The following is a 23780-nucleotide window of genomic DNA, read 5'->3' on the forward strand; positions in this document are numbered from 1 at the left end:
TAGTTTGAACACCACTGATACAGAAACATAGGTTTTTCAGAAAACTGTCATGAATTAGGAGACTTAAAAAAATAATTACCTCTAGGTCTTAATGGATTAAATAAATTACAAGTAAGTAAATTACTTTCCACCACTGGCTCCCATGAGCATCTCTCTGACCCCCCCTCTCTATATCTGTCTGTCTCTCTCTATCATTGTTCATCTCTCTCACCCCTTCACATACTCGCTGGGTCTCTCTCTCTCTCTGACAGGGGGCTGTGATTTACCTTTCGTTATTGGTGCCCTTGATAAGGATCTGAAAGGACAGGACAGACATGATTGGCTTGGCAGTGTGCCACCACCCCTGTCGCAAATAGCAATCAGTGCCCCCCCCCACCTCCTCTGGAGGTTGGCCTTGTTGTGGCCCCTCCCACCACAGCGCTGTGGGAGTGCCCGTGCATGTGGCCCCCTCCCAGAGCCATTGAAGTATGACAGAGTTACGACATCGCCATTCACTTCATGGGGCCAGTCCAATGGTGGCTCTTCCACATACTTTTTTTTGGCAGAATGCACTGGACTCAGGCAACAGCCCAGCTTAAATCCCTTTATTTTAGATCGTTTTTAGTAATAGTACAACATAAACATTACAGAGACTTTAGTCGTCATTCTGCAATACTTTAAAACAGTCGTCATGTTGCACACATGCCTAAAATTGCTGATATTTGCACCGCCCGCGTTGATTTTTTAAAATGTCAAACTGCACTGTGACCGCTGCATGAACAGCGCTCGAGTTCCGGTTTCTGAACCCCTCAATGGTGCAACTCTCTCAGCTATATGGCTCTTGTATAGTGCCTGTGCATGTGGCCCCTCCCACAGTGCCGTGCATCATGGGAGCTGCAGGCGATGTGTGTGCACACTGAGGAGGAGGAACAGATGATGCTGAGTCAGACAGAATAATTATTATGATAGTGTTGGCCAGTTGGGATGCTCTCTTCCAACACTTTTCGGGGGGGGGGGGGGGGGGGGGGTGGCGGGGGTTCGTTTGATGGAGTCTAGTTTGTCACAAACCTCCATTCTCATCCTGTCTTTGTGTTCTCGGCGGGGCTGTGCTGAGGGAGAGCGAGTTTGTGTGTGTTTTCCTGTATGTGGCTGTGTGTGTGCGTGCGTGCGTGCGTTTGCATGTGTGCGAGTGAGTGACGTCCTGACAGCAGGCTCAGACGTAGGAGAGTGTATCGCTGCTGATTAGTTTAACTGCTGCCTGCTCTGAGTCAGGCTTCTCCAACATAAATATTGATGGAGTGCTGGCAGAAATATGTTTCCGTGTGTCAACAGGGATCGAAGCGCCTCTTGTTGTGCGCTTAACTTGGCAACTGGAATGCCATCTACACCCCCACCGCCACCACCACCACCATCATTGTTTTGCCTTCGGATGCCACAGATGGCTGATACTTTTCTTTATTATATAGCAATTTACTGTTTGTCATTCTTAATAGCCCCGGCGGAGAATGGGCTGCTTTGTGTAATCGGGCTACTGTGCAGTGCTGCTGACTAACGTGTTCGGAATGTTTGAGTTTCTTTGAATGCAAGCTGCTCTAGAAACAACTGACTTTAAAAAACATTTAAGCATATATGGCAAGTTAACCAAAGTTATAGTCGGCAGTCGTATATCATCATCATCTTGGGACAAAATTAATTTATCTGCCACTGTCTGATTTATGACCCTGTTAAGAACAGTTATAAACGTCGGGCCGAGTCAGGTATAGGGTCGGGTTCGGAGACAGGAATTGAGACCTCTAGATTGGTATAATTGGTCCCAGAGCTATTCAATATGTTGAAATGTATTGCTTCCCTTCTAACCTGTGTCATTGTCTCCACCAGGCCGAAGGCATGGGGAGAGAGTATGTTTTGCACTCCGTCCGTGTGTGTGTGTGTACAGTACATGTGTCCTACCTTCCGTCCGTACGTCCGTCCGTCCGTCCGTCCTTCCGTTATCAGCTAATCTCTGGTACCGTTGGCCCGATCCATGCCGCGCGCACACACTCCCTGGATGCCAACGACGAACCTCTGCCCCAAATATTCCTCAACGGCCTGTTATAGCGCCACCATGAGGCCGATTTCTGCAAAACACATTGTTTATGTTAGTCGCACAGATTTCATCCAAATCTCACGCCAATCGATACACATGATCTCTGTAGTCATGTGATCAAGACGAGCCTGTTGGATTTCTCAGATTCTACACTGATTAGCTAAGATTGCCTTCGGAAAATTTCAGGAGTAGCCCGTTTTGTATAAAATGCTGCACATGTCCTGCTCATCCAGAATTCTATCCTCAGAGATGCTATGAGTGATCTGGCTCTGCATTTCCTCAACAAAATGAAGAAAATTGTTGCAAGAAACAAAAAAACATGTTTATATTACTCCTAAACATTTTGCCAAACATCACACACACTCCTATCCTCCTGGTGGAGACCTGTGCCCAGAAGGGCACTTTTTCTAGTTCAGTAGTTTTTCTCACCTGTATCCTATACTATCATTGAAAATAGGTGGTTGTGTGTGTGTGTGTGTGTGTGTGTGTGTGTGTGTGTGTGTGTGTGTGTGTGTGTGTGTGTGTGTGTGTGTGTGTGCATGGGTGCGTGCGTGCGTGTTCCACTTCTCCCAGCACACAAGTTGTGCAATTGCGGCCAAATCTTTCTTAGTCTTTCATTAAACTTTCTCAGAAATTCATGTATACATTACATAAAATATTATGTGGCCCATCTTTTGTGTACTATAGGGCGCACGCATGTTTAGTATTTCAGTGAACTAGAGTGGTGACCTACTTGGAACGATGCAAGTTGGAAATGTATGCCCCATCCAGTTGTGTCTGTCTCCCTTTTATACAGTATAGTTCTTTGTCAGGCATCTCCCTTTTATGCCCATATATAGTTCTTTGTCAGGCATTCCCAAACATGGAGTCTATGCAGATGTCAGAACCATCATTGTGATGTCAGAACAGGCCAGCTCCATATATGGAGATAAAAGGGGTGATCAGGTCCAGAGCCCGGGCAGAGGCTTTTGTGCTGGTTCTGGACAACCGGCTATCTGACGGACTCGACAACGGGCACTGCACTCCCTGTGGGGATGTGGAACACGTGTGTCAAATTTGAAATCGGTGGACAGTTCTGGAGTTTCATGGATTACAGACGTATGTAAACACGTACGTACTGTATACAGAGACTTGATGCATTTATAGAAGATAGATAGATGTAATCCCACACTCTGCCATCAGTAGCCTATACCTGCATGCAGCCAAACAAACAGTAGTGACATTTACAAACTGCTAGAGGCTTAATAACAACTGCCGAATTAATGAAGTTATAATCAACTGCTTTGAACTCTCCCTTTCAGTGAGCGAATTTCATTTTAATAAATAATTCATTATAATAAATCTAATGATGTTGCCAATTCCATTCATCAATCAATTAAGCTTGCTTATATTATTGAAGTATGACGCACATTTCCGTCTATTGCAATGTCTGACTTTAACTCCCATAGCCTTATTAGGCCTCATACACGTCTTGTCTGTGTTTAATGGACGCCACAATGCTTTTCCAATGGGAGTCACATGGTTTGACCTCAGGAGGTAGAGCAGGCCGTCCAATGATCACTGGGTCGGCGGCTCGAATACCGGCTCTTCCTGTCCACATGTCGACGTGTCCTTGGGCAAGACACTGAACCCTACATTGCCTCCAATGAGTTGGTCGGTGTGAGCTCGCCACCATTGGTGTGTGAATGTGGGAAGTGAGGACGCTGGCGTCAACTGTTTGCCGCTTCACCTCCCAATGTATGAATGAATGAACCATTGTAAAGCGCTTTGAGCACTTGGAAAAGCGCTATAAAAATGCAATTCATTATTATGAAATCATTATTTGTGTTTGATGGCTGTGTTCTGCCCATTAAACACAAATGTTTGGTCAAGCCATGTGACTTCCATTGGAAAAGCATTGAGGCGGCCATGGAACACAGACAGAACATGTGTTCTGTACACTACGTGTGTATGAGGCCTCAGAGGACATTGGGGTGAATATGTTGCGTTCAACGATCCGGTCAGGGATCATTTCACTTCAGTGCAACTGCTGAATGATCCATTTGAATGAAAATAACATTTTTATTTTGTGAGAACTGCATCGATTGATTCAGTACATTTAAAAGAAACATAATTTCCATTCCCATCACATCATTCACAACTCCCCGTCTGTGTCATTTCATTGGCAGCTAGCTGTACAAAACCTTCTCCAGCAGCATGGAGGTGATTTGATTTACTGTTGGACACGAGGAAGGAAGAACTGATGACAACATTGCTTACAAGGACCTGCTCAGATAACTCATTCCATTCAAACAAACGTTTACACTTTAGGCTTCTAGAACTTTGGCTTTTCAGAAACAAAACTACATTTGTGCATACATGTAGGCTATACAATATAATCATTATGTAGTAGATTACACTCAGTGTGACAGTGATGGCCATGAGTTGAGGTTTTTGGGGTTTTTTTAAGAGGGGCGCTAGCCCCTACAATGCATGGCTTTTGAAGATTATGTCATGTATAGCAGCCAAGTTTAGAGCACTTATGTATGACGTAAATCGTTTGCCAGTCCATGGACTTTAATGTTTGTTTACTATATGAGGCACTATATGACAACGCTAAGACGTCGTGAGGCCGATATAAATACCCCTCACTTCACTGGAGTGTGATTTTATTTAATATGGATCGAGAGGATCTGAGCTACAAAACAAGGTATGACTTATTAACCTTAAACACATAGTTTGGGACACGGGAGTGCATGAACCAAAATTCCTGCTCACTCGCTCACTCCACACTCTGTCCTCCGGCCTTGACCCGGAAATCGTTCGCATCCCAAATGGTACGGTATTTTTGGAAGAGCCGAGACCGGAGAGAGGGAGAGAGAGAGAGAGAGAGAGAGTTCCCCAAGGTGCTTGTGGGGAGAAACAGAGTTTACATGAAGTTCTCACTTCAGCGAGTTTTTGCGGAAAGGGTTGACTATCTGTTTTGTTATTGGACGGACCATCTGCTCGGGCTTTGGGGTGCTCTGTCTGGGAAATGGGGTTTAAAAGCTGCGCCATGTCGCGCACTTCAAAGAGATGATTTACTACCGAAAACGTTTGATCTGCCTCATATTCTAATAAAGTAAACATAATGCAGTGTGTGCGCATGTGTCTATCAGTCGTCTGAGGTTGAAAGTGTCTCACTTGATAATACTGGAAAAGATAGGGAAGTACATTTATACATATCTGATTAACAGTGATCAAAGCTACTGAAGCAACAAATTAAATAAGGGTTTGATCTTTATTTGCACAATCAGTCTGTTTCTTTCTTTCTTTTCCTTTATTTTATTCAGGGAGGGCCCATTGAGAGCAAGCTCTCTTTTTCAAGGATGCCCTGATCACAGCATAAATAAAACAATGTTGAAATTCTATGTTTTGGCTCTAGTTAAACTGAAATTCTGTGTTTTGCATGACTCGAAAGTTCAATCGAGCTCAATGACTTGCTTTGAGCCCCTCTTGTGTACCCATGGGGGGGGGGGGGGGGGGGGGTTCTTCATCTTTGCTGCTTGGCTAATTCAGGGAACATTTTAAACTTAGAAAGCTACACTACTGTATGTAACTCTCCTCTTCTACCCTGGATTAGAACCCGGTTTCCTGCGCAAACTAGTGCTGCATTCTTTTACCATTGAGCAGGTCTCCAGTCGGAGACCTGTGGCCGAGGATCTCTGAGATCTTGAGGAGTCCCTCAAGGAGGTAGACTAGAACCTGTACTGGACTGTATCTAAGGCAGCTCAGTCAACTGCCTTCCTTAGGTGCCTTCGATAGGGGCGGCGGTGGATCAGGGGTAGAGTGGCCGGACGGGAACAGCAAGGTTCCCAGTTATCCAAGGCGCTTTACATAGATACATTACATTCACCCATTCACACACACATTCACACACCGATGGCGAAGGAAACCATCCAAGGCAATCACCTGCTCATCGGGAGCAATTAGTGGTCTTGCTCAAGGACACTTCGACATACAGTATAAATGCACCATTTACCATTTAGGTGTGGTTGGTTTCTTATGGGTGGGACGAGGATCCCCTTGATTTGATCCAGATTACAGGGTGCGGAATCATTGAGTCTGTGTCTGCACCTGAATCTGGAATATAGTCCCTTTCATATACAGTATGCAATGCTGTCATTGTCCATAGGATAAGCATGCCAAAACACAGTTTTGTTCAAAACAAATGGTCAATGTTCGTACTAATACATACGTACTACTTCCATTGGCATGACAACAGTGCTAATAGAGCCTGCCTGCTTGCTCAAGGGGAGAAAAAAAAGCATATTGACCAGTGTTGATTTCGTCGACTACCTTTTTCCACTGACGAAAACGAAATGGAAATTATATGAAAACTAAGCTAAGATGACTAAAACTAAGACTAAATATACTGAGAATTTCGTCAACAAATAAAAACGAGACTAAAATGTTAGGAAGGCACTAGTGCATAAATGATTTATTTGCCAACTGTAGGTTATATAAAAGTAAACCTGTGAGCAATGTCTAAGTTGATGTGATGTGAAGTGTATGGTATCATAAGCTGTTTCAAATACTGTGGATAATTGAAGTGAATGCGTTTAAAGATGAACTGCAGCCAGTGATGCTGTCTTCTTGAGGTGGGAGATGCTAAAGTTGAGATCTTCATACACGGTACAGTGGTGGGTCATATATGGGCAGTCAAGGACAAATCTGCATAAACGGTTATATATACTGTACTGAGTTCAAAGGAAGAAGGTTTGTTTTAGGGTCAGTCTGATAAACTACTACTAAATCTGTATAATCAAGAATATTGGTAGTATGAGTTGTTGAACTTAGTTTCTTTCTTACTTTCTTTCTTACTTACTAAAACAGCTTCTGTTACGGTACAGAACACCAGTACTGAAGTTGATTTTCCGGACTATGTTCATCTATATGATATTTAAATGGATTTGAGTCAAGCCAGAGACCAAGATATGGAACAGCCTTCCCCCTGCGGTTGTTGGAGACATTACATCTAGCAGTGTTCACGCCTTCAAGAAGAGGCTGAACAAACACCTCCTCAGTATGTGACTGTAATCCCACAAAGCTCTGTGGACTGTCATTCATCCAACATTCAGTTTACACATGTACACTAGTCTGTATCTGCTTAAGCTTAATAAAAATGAAGATATTGGAATTGTTCATGTCTCTATGCAGTTGTGTACCATCGAGACAGGAGATATTGAATGATTGATTGTTAGTTTGTGCTTTAATATTTTGATTAGTCCCGAAGAGCATCATGTTTGTTTTAGTTTTGTTGATAATTATTAGCTATAAGCCATGATTCTAGATAATTAGCTTATGAAGGGTATACACATCACAAGTATATGACACTAACATTATCCCTAACAATCCCACCAGTTTCCTTCAATTTGAAAATATGCACAGCTGCCATGATTCTAGATAATTAGCTTGTGAAGGGTATACACTTCACAAGTATATGACACTAACATTATCCCTAACAATCCCACCAGTTTCCTTCAATTTGAAAATATGCACAGCTACTCTGTTTTAGTTAGTTCGTTTTAGATAATCAACATTTGTTAGCAGGGGAGCAAGCAGCCTTTTCCTGAGGCCTGACTGTATGACATAACGACATTGCTCCTTCTCCATTTATATTGAATTCACAATAATTATGTCTGAAACTTATCTACTTTCCCCGTGCACAAATGCACAAATTATCTTTTAGACGTAGTAGACATTCTCCATCTCAAACTTTGTATACAGACTTCACATGACAGGACATTGAAAGGATTGCTCTAGTAACATTGTTGCCCCGATAGTATAAAAAGACAAAATGTATGTGATCACTTCATTTGATTTACCAGTGGTGCAGACTTGTACCTGCTTTGATGTTTCTGTATTATTATCATATCTACAGTGACTTTGGGGTATATTATCACATAATATGCAGGCAATACATTTGCATCGTATAAAGAAGAAACAACAAATTCTGCCTGACAATGTCATTGTCTATTGACAGTTTTGACCATAAGTATGTAGGTCAAGGCTAATTGTCGGTATCGGACGAGAACAAGGGAGTCTGTCCACTTTTCAATGCGCTAGCTAGACCCATGAGGTGGATTTCTAGTATTACTGCACGTTCTTAGCAGGGCTGGCGTTCGATCCGGAACATTGAGGTCCCAACGGTTAGTGCTCTGCCGATGAGCTACCGAGATAGTGCACGGTACAGTATATTATGTACGGTATATCAGACCATTGTCCCATTAATGGAACGAGAAAATGTTGGCCAGACATTCGCATCATAAGTCAGGTACTTATAAAGTAAAACACTGTACTGTACTGTACTGTACTGTACTGTACTGTACTGTACTGTACTGTACTGTACAATAATTTGACAAAAACGTTATGCTCTAGAAATTAGTTATTGGCAATAATGTCAACTATACTTCGAGATGTAGTCTATAGGCTAAGCATGCCAAGACACAGTTTGGTTCAAAACAAATGGTCAATGTTCGTACTAATACATTGTCACTCATTATCTCCCAAAGATGCTTATTGAGTGCCATACCAATTGCATTGGGTGCTAAGCTGTCAGTTTGCACATTGTATAGAAGGCCATCATTTAGCTACTGTAAGTTCATCTCTTGCATGCATGAATGGAGTGCAGAGTGATGAACAATGGCCACTATTCTCCACAGTAGTGGAGTGGAGTGGAATAGACAGAAGACATGAGTTGAGAGGAAAAAGACAGGGGTAAAGAAAATAGGAAAGGTGAGGAGCAGAAAGGAGAACGAAGGAGAGGAAAAGAGATAAGTGAGAGTAGGGCATCTAGGTGAAATGAAGGGAGGAAAAGAGATAAGTGAGAGTAGGGCATCTAGGTGAAATGAAGGGAGGAGAGGAACAGAGATAAGTGAGAGTAGGGCATCTAGGTGAAATGAAGGGAGGAAAAGAGATAAGTGAGAGTAGGGCATCTAGGTGAAATGAAGGGAGGAGAGGAAAAGAGATAAGTGAGAGTAGGGCATCTAGGTGAAATGAAGGGAGGAGAGGAAAAGAGATAAGTGAGAGTAGGGCATCTAGGTGAAATGAAGGGAGGAGAGATAAGTGAGAGTAGGGCATCTAGGTGAAATGAAGGGAGGAGAGATAAGTGAGAGTAGGGCATCTAGGTGAAATGAAGGGAGGAGAGATAAGTGAGATTAGGGCATCTAGGTGAAATGAAGGGAGGAGAGATAAGTGAGAGTAGGACATCTAGGTGAAATGAAGGGAGGAGAGGGGACGGAATTAGGTGAGAGGAGAGAAAAGAGCAGAGGAAAGGAGGAGGCAGCTCATTCTGTCAATTGCTGGGTGTCTGTCGGTCTACTGGGAACTCCTTATGCAAGCGGCCCTCACTGTTGGCTCTGCACTGACTTGGTGACGTAGGTCATCAGCGCTGTTCCAACCCTCCGGTCCCAGCAGCACACACTGTACTGTTTCCCCTCCTCTCCCCACCTCCCCACGCTCCACTCGGGGTTCACCAGAACCTTCCACTCTCCTTTTCCACCGGCCACGACGTCCCAACGGAACAACGGTGATGGATTCCACCTCGTTCCCGCTCTGATTAGTGCCCCCGCTCGCAATTAACCGCAGCTCTCCCCCTTGTGTACACACATTATGCAACCCCCCCCCCCCCACACACCATGTCCCCCCCTTCCCTCTGGGTGGAACCTATAAGGTAATGTTGCTTTTGGCACCTGAAGCTCAAAGCTTGTCTCCTAGTAGAAACCAGGCGAGGAACAGCCGTCGTTGACTGAATTAAAGAATGCGCGGTCCAACATAAATACACTATGTGCTCACATGCCTGGGTTGAACTTCAGCCGCAGCCCTATTCGGTCTTACATACTAAATGACTGCGTTGAGGGACATTTGGGGCAAATTAGAGGTGCGGTGACTTTACTGGCCCTCTGCTAGCTCTCATTAAAAAAAGGAACGGATCAGGGATTACTAATGTTCTGGCCCTTGACATACCAAATGCTGTCACTGCCGCTTTAGCGGCACGGGACAAAAACAATGTTAGTCATTATCGGAGCCCGCACGTTGACGTGCTTCACCTTGGTGAAATGTCCTCCGAGTCAGTCAGCCTCGCCCTCGATCATGCCCTACTGGAGAGGAAACACTGAATACACAGGATTTAGCATGTGGCTTAAACTCCTGATCTGGATTTGTTGGTTGCCGGTTGCAGCGGTGTGATCGGCGAACCACAACAAAGTGACCTCTTTGAAGGTGAATGGAAAAGCAGTGGCGCGCACAGACATTTTGAGGGGCAGGTGCTCAAGTGAAAAAGGGCACCCGATTGTGTGGCGCGTGGAACCGCCATGGCTGCCTTAATAGTGTGTGAGATTTATAGATGTTGGGGCATAAATAATATATTAGACGGTTTTAATGCAAAATTGATCGATGTCACCACGGGCCACATACTGTATACACTGTACAAAAATGTAATGAACAACCTGTCCAAAAAATGTGTATATTGTGTATTGAGTTGCATTATGTGTCTACTCTCTAGCTGCCCGTACGTATACGTACAGCGTGAGAGCCACATAGTTCTTGCTGCCACAATGCAATGTATGTCATTGTTGTGTTGCATTCCCCGCTCGCTGGCAGAGGCCGGGTGATAAGCCGATCTGTTTCCTATCGCTCACAGCTCACAGCGAGCCAGCAGCCAAAAATAAAGGCCTGAGAGCCATAATGGTGTTTTGGTGTGTGGGCCAGGCTCCCCTGCTGAGTAATGCTGGCAGGGCCAAACTCCTAGTGATGCTAGCTGCCGCAGCAGCCCGACCAGCCTGTGAATCATGTTTCATTAATCAGACATTTTAGCACCCTGCAGCTAGCTGACACTTTGCAGGTATCTTTCTTAATCCCCTCCATTTTTAATCAGCTCTAATCTCTGCACGCAAAACGAAAGGGCCTGCCTCGGAAATATTGCTCGGGGGCAGGAGAAAAAAAGGAAGAAAAGAGGAACGGAAACGAACAAAGCATTTTCTCCATTTCACACGTGTGTGTGCTCGACACAGCGGCTCCCGCCGGTCTTGCTCACGCACGTAATCTGATTAGCATTTCCCCCCCTTTCTTTACATTCATATTCATTCGGATAATTTTTCTCTCTAATCCCACTTCCTTCCTTCCCCTGCTGGAACTTTTCTTGTTGTTCCTGATGTGGTTAAGACTTGAAAATCTTCAAGCTCATCTGCAGCCATGACCAGGTTTTAATGCAGCCACACATCAGTTGCCATGGAGACTGACTTCCATTGTGTCCATCCGTGCATACACGATTTTATCTCAAAGTTCATCAGGTGATCTATTATAGATATAGGTCCACTTTGGTGGATGGAGTGCAGAGAAGGTCTCATTACGAAGAGACAGTATATACGATCTAAAATCATGATCTACTCGTCTACCAGGACACCGCCTAGTGTCTCCGTGTCTGGCTGAGGACCTCAATGATCTTTCATTTTCTTCTTTTAGTTTTTCCAATCGGCCAGCGTAAAGCTATGGACCGCCACTATAGCCAATCCCAGATATGCACATCATGGCGTTCCATGAACACCATCAAACCAACATAAATACCAAAACCTATAACTTGCTGTCATGACTCAAGATTGGAGGGGATGCATAGGGTACCTATTCCCCTAACTTGCCCCTCCAAATCAGTCATGACAGCAAGTTAGGTTTTGGTATTTATGTTGGTCGACTATAATTTCCTGTGAGAGGCCAGACTAACGATAACAACAAATATTATTTCATTACAAATGTCAATGCCAATTTAGAGCATGGGGTAAAATTCGTATTTATTCTCGTGAATCACTCACAAGAGTCAATACTTACAGTATATTTCACATCGCAACCTTTGACAATAGAGATGATTTACAACCATGGTGCATTTTCATTTTCATTCAGCCACTTTATTAACGGCTTTTTGTCACCCAGTTGTACCAAAGAGCACCAATTCACCCTTTGTCAGACTTCTGATTGGTCCCTGACGGAGAGTAAGGATTTTTGTCCAACCACGAAACAGCAACCAATGGGTGCGAAGAGGGGCACAACCATGGGTGGGACTTGACAAAGGGTGAATTGTTGGAGGTTTCTACTCTGGCCAAACAGATGCGGTCCTTCTTCACTCTTTTCTCCCTTTTCTCTAGGTTAGAAATAGGTTTTGGGTTAGGCATGGGGTTAAGTTTGGGAATAGGGTTAGGTTTTGGCACGGTTTTACTGAGGTAAAGGCTAGGAATACGGTTAGGTTTAGCCGTAGGCATAGTTTACTGAGGTTATACGCTTCATAGGAATAGCAGTCAGAGCAGTGACGCCGGCTGTGCAGTATATGCCCGAGGCGACTGCACGTGTTTTGAGTCGAGAATTCTGGTTTTATCACACTGTCAGAGCTGGTATGTGAACTTTCCTTTTTCATTTCAAGGACCACCATAACTCTGAGATTGTACAGAATTAGCTCTCCTGCCTCTGCACCACCTGGTTCCTTTGTACCTTGGGCCTCTCTCTGCCTCCTGGCAGAGCTGTGTGCTTACTGAGTGCACCTTCCTACAGTCCACTGGTGCTTACTGCTATTATAATTGATGCTAATTGTCTAAATGCACTGGAGTTTACCACATGAAAACCAACCATTTTACACTCCAACAACTCAGATTTGCATTAAGAGTATTCATCCCTGCCTCAGAACATCTATCAGCTGAGGTGACAGAATGTAAAGTTCAGGGTCTCGCAACATTACAGTATGTAAACAAGCTGTACATGGTAGCCTCGCGTAGCCACTAGCCAGCCTTCATCTGCCATAGAAATGCATATTGCCCCAGGCAGCAGATTAAGTCTGGCCCACCTCAAATGTGGGAGGACTTCACGGCCGAAATGCAGGTGACGGCCAACCAAATTAGTCTGGAACCAGGCTATAACCAACCAGGGCCCAGTATTTAAATACTGTATATGTGGCGATACGTGAGGATACGTAAATGGTCCTAATGAGTCCAAGGGGACCCCATCTACATGCTTTACACACACACACACACACACACACACACACACACACACACACACACACACACACACACACACACACACACACACACACACACACACACACACACACACACACACACACACACACACACACACACACACACACACACACACACACACACACACACACACGTCTATATCAACGCCTTTTGTGGGGTCTGATGAGCGTCAGCACCGGGCGCCTTAACCTGTCGGCTTGGCCCGTGCCGAGCCCGTGCCGAGCCCTGTCCAGAGCCCAATCAGAGGCCTTTTGTGCTGGTTCTAGACAACCGTGGGTCCGCCCGACTCGACACCGGGCACTGCACCCCCTGTGGTGACACAGATCGTGTGTGTCGAATTTGAAGGCGAACGGTTCTCGAGTTACGTGGATTACAACAGCACACTCACACTCACACACACACACACACACACACACACACACACACACACACACACACAGAGACATGGTGCATTTATAGATGGATATTAAAGCAATGAAAGGTATTACCAAGAGACAGTGACGACTAAACAACAGCTGCATTAGAATTCCTACCACCTAGTAGGAAAAAGAAATTGCTTTGGACCTCCAGTGCAAGGTTTATCATAATAATATCATAATAGACTGCTGGACACTTCCCTTCCGTTCTCCCCATGTGTCGTCATTGTGTGTGTGTGTGTGTGTGTGTGTGTGTGTGTGTGTGTGTGTGTGTGTGTGTGTGTGTGTGTGTAGGGGGGGGGGGGGGGGGACGGGACCTATCCTATATTCAGAAAGTATTTATGTATAGTATGGTCTTCCATTGTGAATCAATTGGTGGGAGAGAGACCAAAGTAGAGCAATGGGGAGGTTGGGGGTAAGTGGGTTGGCCCCAGTTCATTGCTGATGTAACTGTCCCCTCTGTGTAGACCATTCAGGGTTTGAGTGGAGTCGTATAGCCCTGTGTCACTCACATAACAGATCTGTCACACGGTATGTGTGCATGCATGCCTAAGGCCCTGTCACCATCTTCACCACCACCATGGCTAAAGCAGGTTCTGGTCTCTGGTTTCTGCCCATGCTCTGAAGACTGGTTCTGCATGTTGTTTTAAAGATTCAGTGACATCTGAAGTGGTCGGATTGTTAGTGGAGTACTGTATGGTATTGAATTGCAATTTGCAATTGCATGTTGTGTTTTGAGCTTAGCATAATGGCTACCATATAATCAGATGTGGCTCTGTATATAGATCACATACATTTTCCATATTATGCGTTATGCATTACACATTCAGTTTCAGTTAGTTAAATACTGCTAATAACTGATAATGCACTCTGTCGAGGTGTAGGCCATACATGGTCTACTTGTGCTGCTACTAACTGATTTCTATTACAACTGCTGTTCTAAATCCTTTAGACCCGTTATTGACCTTATACCAACCTTGAAGCGTATCTTAGTTACGTCAACATCAACAGCCAATAAGGGACCACCATTCTCACCGCCAGATACATACAAACATACATACGTTACCGTTTACCCACCCAACATTGAAACATATCTTAATTACGTCACCATCAACAGCCAATTAGGGGTATGCATACCATACATACCACTTTAGGTCCAGCCGACCACAGTACTTGCGCGCTCTGCTTGCGCAAGTAATAATTCTTCTTAATGATGGATTGACAACCTTGAGACCCAAACAAACACTTTAAACTCCACTCTGTGGTTCTGTCCCTTGGAACAAGGGCTGCTTTATGAAGGGGGGAGGTGGTGCGGGGTGGGGGGATTACAGAGAGACTGAAAGACAAATCTAGAAATTGTGTTTGCCTGTGTGTGTGTGTGTGTGTGTGTGTGTGTGTGTGTGTGTGTGTGTTCATGTAGCACCGCAGTAAGACTAAGCTATTGATTGATACAGCCGTGGGACAAGAAACACCACAAAATTATGATTTATTATCAATCTCTCTTAGCTCCAAATGTTTTGACGGCTGAGGGGGAGTGCAGATGAGTGAGATCAGAGGCATCAACATGACAGCAGTGAATGCCAGTGAATCATTCTCCTCAATAAGCTTCATTATGCGTAATGGCATACCCAGCCTGTGTACAACTTTCCCCCCCAGTCACGGTGTTAAACTATGAAATGAATGAGGCACGTTGCTTGAGATGACAAGCCAGCATAGAGTTGATTTTAGTCAACTGTACAGTACGTGCACACTTATATGAAAACAAACACACACACACACACACACACACACACCCACACACACACACACACACACACACACACACCCACACACACACACACACACACACACACACACACACACACACACACACACACACACACACACAGGCCCTAGAATGTCATCATCTCAGTCAAGCGTTAAAATTTGATTTAGGGCCCTTTAGAATGGCAATCAGAAATGAGAGCTTAGCTGAACACATGAGATTGAATCAGGACCTATTTTATTCATTTTCTCCCCCAACAGAATTGCACACCGTCATTGAAGCAAAGTCACCAGACGGAGAAGGACGGCCCATGCAGGGGATTCAGAATACCCAGATTTTATTGCACTTTCTACTGCACAACACAAACAGCTGGTCAAATTGCACAGTGGTGTATCGATAATGTGCAAGGAATTCAGCACACAGACAAAACTAAATTATTTTACTGTGCACTCTTTTAAGTGTAAACAGCTTTATTCTTTTGACATTTACTTGTCTTACACTGACATCAGCTAACGCAACATTATTCATCATATTATTAATGCAATATCAATTTGCATTTGTGTTTCCCATTAGCTGATTAAGTGGCGACTTTACTTCACCCATTTTCAGCCACATCTTCAATTGTTCTTCACAAATTGCTCATTATAATATGACAACCGTTTTTGTCTACTTGCTCTGTGCCTCATAGGAGGGCTGTGTGGACACATTTTCTCCACATCCTCGTCTGCAGGAAACTCTGTGGAGGATTAGAACCTGTCCACATCAAAGAGCACTCAGCTGTGGAACATTTAAGTGGCATCTGCAGCCGGTCACTTATGATTTGAATGTCAATTGACACAAAGCTCACATCTGTGAAGCCGCAGTGTTGCTCCCAGAGTCACATTTGGAAACTTGTCTATTTCTATTCCACAAGAATGCAGCAAAAATGTTCTCTTTGCGCACACACACACACGCAATGTGGATATTACCACAGCTTGTACAGTAGTTGTACATGTCATAGTTGGTGTTTCTCAGGGAGAAAGTATTTCCATGGTGATGATAATGTCAGTTGCCTAGCAATCTCTCCATGCCATCCTATTTTATTATTTAACATAAAGCCGTGACATCCTCCAGTTTGAGTCAGTCATGGTGTAGAGTCCTTGTGGCCACTTCATCCATCCTTTGGGTTAACCAGACAATCCTTGTTGTGATAGGAAGCCATTTGACCAAGCAGTTAAGAATGAGTAATGATCACTTGAGGCCAACATTCAGTCATAGCACACTCACATGCATATGCAAGGCTCCCTTGATGGAATTAGTTTAAATAAGGCACGCACGCGACACGGCACAGCCATACACAAACGCACGCCAGTGTTATTTTTGGCAGCACATTTCTATTTTAGTTTTAGTCATTTTTTTAGTCTCTTGAATAGTTTTCATTTAGTTTCAGTCACATTTTAGTCACCTGGAATGTCTTAGTCTTAGTCTAGTTTTAGTCGACTAAATATCATAAGATTTATCATAAGATGACTTATAGTGGATCTCTTGTTCACTAGTCCCCTTCCTAACATTTTAGTCTTGTTTTTACATATATAAATATATTTAGCCTCATCATAGTTTTCATTTAGTTTTCCTCAGTGAAAAAAGGTAGTCGACGAACATTTTTCGTCTTAGTTTTAGTCGACAAAAACAACACTGCTTACAGCCTGTCTGTTTTGTTTCTACCTCCAGCGAGGTCATCCTCTCCCACATCGACGTGGGCATCGCCGGCATCTGGGAGTGCCAGGTAACCAGTTCCCGTGGCAACAGGTCTCGTCAGATGGAGATTGTTGTTCTGGAGACCTCTGCACTGTACTGCCCGGCCGACAGAGTCAGCAACAACAAGGGAGACTTCAGGTGAGCGCCCTCCACGCGGTTACGTCGAGATGACCTCATGGTTAAATGGCCTCTTGTGCGCTAAATGTGCACGAATGTTGCCCTCTCAGCTCCTAGCCTTTCAGTTTACTGTGAAAGAGCTTCATAGCTCAACAGTGTGCATTCAGATATTGGAGAATTCACCTTCTAATCTGGTATGAAAGTTACACTGCTGACTTTTAGTATTTGATTTGAGCTCCACTGAAAGCATTTAAATGCTTATGATTGCATGCAGATATTTTACGACCACTCATCCGAGTGCAGATCGTGCACAGCTGTAGCCAACATACAGTATGCCTTGTGCTTCAAGCAAGGACTCTGGACAAAAACAATGGACCCCAACTATAACCTCACAAAAAAACCCTACCCTTAAACTCACCAACAAACTATGCCTATAATCCCTCCCCCAGCCTGAGGGCAGTCGTCTCCTCTCTGCACAGAAGGTTGTTGTAAACCGCGGGAGTTCCATTTGAATATGAAAAACTAAAAGTAAGATGAAGTGAGTGGAAGAGCCTGTACGCGTCCTTGTGGTCTGGACGGGTGTTTGCCAACGATCAGCCATGTGTGTTAGGCATATCAATGAACGCCAGATAAATTAACTCTCCATGGAATTTATCGAAGCCCTGTAAAAACGTCCTTCAACGAAACAACAGAACATCACAATATGTCACTCATTACAGTGTCACTGCCTGGAGGCGACAGCCTCCGCGCACGCATGCACGCACACACACACACACACACACGCACGCACGCATACACGCACACACAGTCCTCTATCAATCTTCTCACTCCTTGTGCCCATGCAGCGCCTTCAGTCCACCTCTGCCCCAGCCCCAGGCAGCCCCCCCCCCATACCCACACTGTACTTTACAGCCCATCCAGCAGTGGCAGCGAGCACGGGGCCTTTGTTTCTGCCGAGCACAGACGTAATGGGCTGGAAAATGAGACCTCCCCCCTCCCTTTTTTCCCCTTTTTTTCCAGGTTGTGGGGGGAATTAGTGCCATTTATTACTAAGTAGCCACTACTGCTGCAACAAGAAAGAGAGAGGGAGAGAGGGAGGGAGAGAGAGAGAGAGATGGGGGGTTTGAAGGAAATGCAGGTTCCCATCATCAGAACAGATTACCTGCCGCCTCCGTTTGGAGCTCTTTTATTTTCATTTAGGGAGAGTCTTATCTTAACTTATCTTAGACTGCTGCCCTGCATGGGGAATTAGAGAGAGAGAGAGAGAGAGAGAGAGAGAGAGAGAGACCTATGCCTCGGACAGGCCAGTCAATAGACAGCACATACTGCAGAAATCAATGCTCTGTTCTTCACCGTCTGATATTTGACACTAACTAGGTGTGACGTTTGCTCGAGCCTTTTTCCACCCATTTAGGCCTGACGTCGAAATAAAATAAAATCTTCTAAATTCTGACAGTTTTCTGTATTAGTGATGCTCAATTTTTCAAAAATAGCCAGACCTATCCTAGATCTGCTATTTTTCAATAGCTAAATTATAGCATAATGTTTAAAACACAAAAAGGGGTTCCCGCCCTGGCTGCCCAAAACGGGCCCTCGCTCACGCCCTGACATTTGCATTTCACTCCCAGGCATTTAGTTGATGTCACAGATGCCACCTAGACACCAGCAATAATCTTTAAAAAATGAACAAGATGTATGTTATTATTTTCTCTGACATTAAAGGCAACTAATGGGCATCGCCTGGTACCCACGAACCCCATGAAGTCACTCAGGGTGACAGTCAGTGTCTCCTGTCTAATGCCAGTGAAGCAACTGAAGGGGGAGCCCTTGTGACTCAGGTCAATACATGTACAATTTACAATTTAGGCATTTAGCAGACGCTCTTTAATCCAGAGCGATTTACATTAAGCAAGAACAAAAAAGCATGGCAATACATCATATACTGTACAGTAAGTATAGTTATCATGAACATGCGTAAGCTACAGTAAGAACGTAACCGTGGAATATCTATATAATGAAACTATACATACTATACTATACTATACTATACTATACTATACTATAAAGTGCTATGACTACATAAAATGCAATTCTAGTGCTGTCTACATGTAGTCCTCATACCTCATACTGCCATTCTGAAAACGGCCATAACCGTCATCCCAAATGTGATGAGGCAAGTGGCTATGGCCAGATTTAGCCCAAGGAGTGTTTTTCGTGCAAAACTAATGGTTGGAATGGATTCAGAATCATGAGAAAACTCTAGTTTGACATGTCACATGCTACTTAAAGCATAATTACATTTTTGCCTTATATGTTGTTAATGATACCCCAACTTTCAGCAGCTGTCACAACATTTCCCAAGGGAGATTTGCCACACATTTTGCTAACTTTCCCTAACTATCTCTCTCTTCATTTCATAAAGGACAATATGCAAAGTAGTCTGTTGGAGTGGAACATTTCTAAATTCCTACATTATTGTCTGATGTCAGGACAAAGAAAAGTGCACAGTCTGCACACACAGACACACACACACACACACACACACACACACACACACACACACACACACACACACACACAAACGCATGCACGCACGCACGCACACACGCCCCTTCAGTGAGGAATGCCTTGTCAGAAAAAAAACCATCAAGTGCAAGTGCAAAGTAATTGTTAAAAATTGGTACCAGCACGCACCACAGTCCACAAATAAAGCACATTGACAGATGCCTGACTTTGCCCTGTCATTTATCACTGGCACACACATGGAAGGAGAGACTGATGACGGTCCTTCATACTGTACAGTAATAGAGTGGTTCCATCCCCCCCCCCACACACACACACACACACACACACACACACAAGCTTGTAGTTCGGTTTATTTTTGAGTGGTGCAACCACTCTAAGGAACAGCAATGTCCGTGTTCACCTATGTGTTCCCCTAAGTGTTCGTGTGACGTTAATGAGCACCAGTATATGACTATTAGTACCAGTAGGGGCGCTGTAGTGCCAAACAGAGAGAGAGAGAGAGAGAGTGCTGCACTGTTGCCTGCTAATGAGAGAGCGAGAGAGCGAGAGGGGGGGGGGGGGGGGGGGAGCGGGCGCTGGGTGGAGGAGGACTACACCCAGTGCCCGTACGCCAGCGAGCAGATATACATTATACAAGCTTGTATATCTGCTATATTTTTAAAACGTGTGCAAATCTATGAATATATATTCTTTCACAGCAAATGTTTTTAACTCAAATCTTTGCTTCTGGGGGGTCCCCTAGCTGGAACAACATATTTTCAGATGGGGGTCAGTGGCCAAATACATAACATTCTTGGGGTCCACTTATATTTAAAAAATTATTTTTCTGAAAACTTTAAAAGGGACTTTTATGTGTGTAATATGTGGTTTTTGATATTTTTGATTTTAGCAGTGTCCATGATGTCACAGACACTGGGCCCACTTCCTTCCTGGACTACAATTTCCATAATGCTTTTGGTGCACTGCTCCTCCTTGTGGATAGGGGAAGGGCTGTCTTACTGAGACAACATGTAGTCCAGGAAGGAAGTGAGAGCAGTGTCTGTGACACAATGTACACTGCTGAGATCTAAAACCACATATTACACAGATAAAGACCCCATGAGGGAAGTGTTCTAAATATTCTAAACGTCATTAACAAAAACATTAGCAAAAATGGTGTTTTGAAATTTGGTCTTAATGGATTATAGTTGGGAAACACTGCACTAATACTGTATAAAATAATATGCCCTCATCGGATCCTGTGTAGTCTCACGTTACCAGACTATTGCCTCTAGCCATTTCCAAATGTTTGGAGCAACTGAAGAGCTGTCATGAGTACAATATAAAGCAGAAGTGGAGCCTCCGTTTCGTCTTTACAGTCGCGCAAATCTATCCTAATATAAATAGAAATCATCTAAGGATATATAGCTTGCTGCTTAGCAGAAAAGGAAATTTAAAAAAATAAAATGTAAAGATTTGACATAGATTTGACATAGTTTTATATAGATCCTGTGGGTTTATTTTAAATGTGGACGTCCTCTTCTCTTTCGGGGGAACAGGTGGCCGAAGACCCTGGCCGGCATCCTGGCCTTCCTGCCCTGCGCGCCCGCCACCTTTGGCTCCGCCCCGTACCCGTCAGGCAACGCCCCACCCCCTCCTCACTCTGCCGCCGCCACTCAGAGGGAAAAGAAGGCGTGGCGCCGCTGCGACCGGAGCGGGCGCTGGGCGGAGGAGGACTACACCCAGTGCCCGTACGCCAGCGAGCTGACCCGTGTGCTGCACGAGCTCACTCAGGTAAGGCTGCCGGGTCACGGTGGCACAGTCGGTAGTGCTGTCGCCTCACAGCTAGTAGATACCCTCACAAAAACATGCAGTAATCCTGGTCTCTAAACTGCCTCCCCCTGGCCAGCCGGGGCGCCTGATGGAGGGGAAAGGAACTGGTCGGAATAACGTGTTCCTTCCACAAGCTATATGTCCAACCGGGGAAACTCCCCCCTGTCAGGTGAAAAGAAGCAGCTTGGACTCCTCATGCATAGAAGGAAGCATGAGGTCAGTCCGCTGCTCTCCCCAGGTTGGCAGAGGAAGTGTAGCGCCCAGGATTACATTATAATTGACACTGGGTGAAAAAATAGGTTGCAAAATTGTGGGATATATATATTTGTTTTATGACATTAATGGCTGAGTGGTTTCTCCCATTCTTATCTTGTGAGTTCTTCTCTGTTGACTCCCTAGAAAGCCTAGAGCTCTGTAAGATAAGTACATCGCACTCCTACTCAAGTCTGCAGCAAAACACGTTGCTGAAAAACAAAATGAGACTTCATCTATAAATACACATTTTGTTTGTTTATGGTTAGCCTTTTTTAATGTTAGTTGTGTCAGCTCTTACATAACTGTGCCACCTCCATAGTCAACAGAGCGTAAAATGACAACAACAACGTATGACTTTGCAAAAACCTAGCAGGCCTATAGCCCCAGATGGCCTAATCACTGTTCATTCAGTTGCACTTTCTAGCATAATTCGTTGCTGTCGGGAGGAAACCTCATAACTCCATGTTTGAGGTTTAGAGTTGTTTTGGCATGACTCAGTGCTATTGAACACCCTTTACGTCTGTGTGCTGTTTGGAAAGTAGTAAAAAGTGCTTTGGACAAATCCTCTTAACTCCATTGGACCCTCAAAATGTCTGCTAAAGCAACTAACTCCACCACCTCTCCCCCTCTCATGGAAGTAATTGACAATATATAAAGTTACAACAACAACTTTGATGAGGCTGTATTGCTTTGTTTAAAAAAAATGAAGGTTTTCTTAATTTCCTGAAAAATGTATATTATTCATTTCCTGAAAAATTAACATTTTGGAGTTATGAGGTTTCCTCCCCAGTGACCGTATGAAACCTTCCCTTGCTATTCCAGATGACCATCAATACTTCCAACGCTCAGCCTTTGGGCCGGCAGTTAGTGGCTTTCACCAGCAGGGCGGCGCACTTCACCGATGTCATGGACGTCATCTTTGTCACACATCTCGTGGAGAGGCTGACAAGGCTGCTGGAGCAACGCAGAGATGTAAGGACTAACGAGGCACACGAGGCACACGCGCCACAGCGCACACACACAACCAGACTGCCACAATTCTTTCTGTTTTATATGTGTCTATGGAGTTAGCATTGCTCTAATAGACACCCATGGTGTGGTTAGAATATTGAAATAATATGTCTTCCCTGTGTATTTTTGGTTTCTCAAAAAGGCCCAATCGACGCCCAAGTCCAAAAGGCCCAATCAAAATGACAGTGATATAGTCAAATAGATCAAAATATCACAATAGCTTGTAGATAGTATACAGGGCGCCGGGGCGGCAATGGCTAATGTATGTTTTGTAAGTTTTTATTTGTAATAATAATCAAAATATTGTGTCGGTCCCCAGATTATAAAAAAAGGAAGAATGGCTGGAAACAGGAAATTAAGAGTTCACATTGTACACATAGCACATGCATAAACTTTCCTTAATGATTATATCTGGTTTCAGTAGGCTATTTATTTATTATTAAGATTATTGTAGCGGTCAATTTGTATTGGGGGCGGGGCGGGGAGGGGGGGCAGTGGTTGCGAGACATGGCCAAAGAATTTCCCGGGGGTCCCCAGCCAAACCCCTGCTCTACACCACTGTTTACAACGTGCCTGACCATGCACTGCTTCATTGTTCATTCCGAGAACGACACTGTGAAGAAAGCCAAAGTGTGTTTCCTTTTGGACGTACGGGCTGTTTACAGTGCAGTGAATGTCATCACAGTAGACTGTATATGCATGAGCCTCTCCCTGCTCTGCTTGTTGGCTAGCCTACTTGACTCCAGCTCCAAAACAAATCCCAGACCCTGCTGGGCTGCTAATTTCCCCCATTTCAGCTGCAATCTGCAATCTTCTGTTAACATGCAATTTAGGGCCACTACTAAACTGCACATTATTGCTAGCTGCTATTCCTGTGTACCCGGAGATTATTTATGCATTTCCTGCACTCAAGACGTTTCTGAATGACCATGATTTAAGGAGGACAAGGGTATAAGAATAAACATGTGAGGTGCAGACGGAGAACAGTTGACGTTGACAGGCTCAACTTTAAATGGACGAATGGCACCCTCAGG

The 23780-nt window shown here is 44.3% G+C and overlaps 1 protein-coding gene across 1 annotated transcript in view; it reads left to right on the forward strand.

The window, feature by feature from the left end:
- Positions 1-23780, forward strand: part of adgra1b (adhesion G protein-coupled receptor A1b) — a 202709-nt gene that overhangs the window by 55628 nt on the left and 123301 nt on the right. Inside the window, exons 8-10 of the mRNA XM_080781504.1 lie at positions 16999-17163; positions 21207-21441; positions 22558-22707. Coding sequence (XP_080637630.1) covers positions 16999-17163; positions 21207-21441; positions 22558-22707 — 550 coding nt within the window. The remainder of the gene's footprint in view (positions 1-16998; positions 17164-21206; positions 21442-22557; positions 22708-23780) is intronic.

The sequence above is a fragment of the Protomyctophum bolini genome (assembly GCF_963924005.1).
Source record: "Protomyctophum bolini genome assembly, chromosome: 14".
In the NCBI taxonomy this organism is placed as follows: Eukaryota; Metazoa; Chordata; class Actinopteri; order Myctophiformes; family Myctophidae; genus Protomyctophum; species Protomyctophum bolini.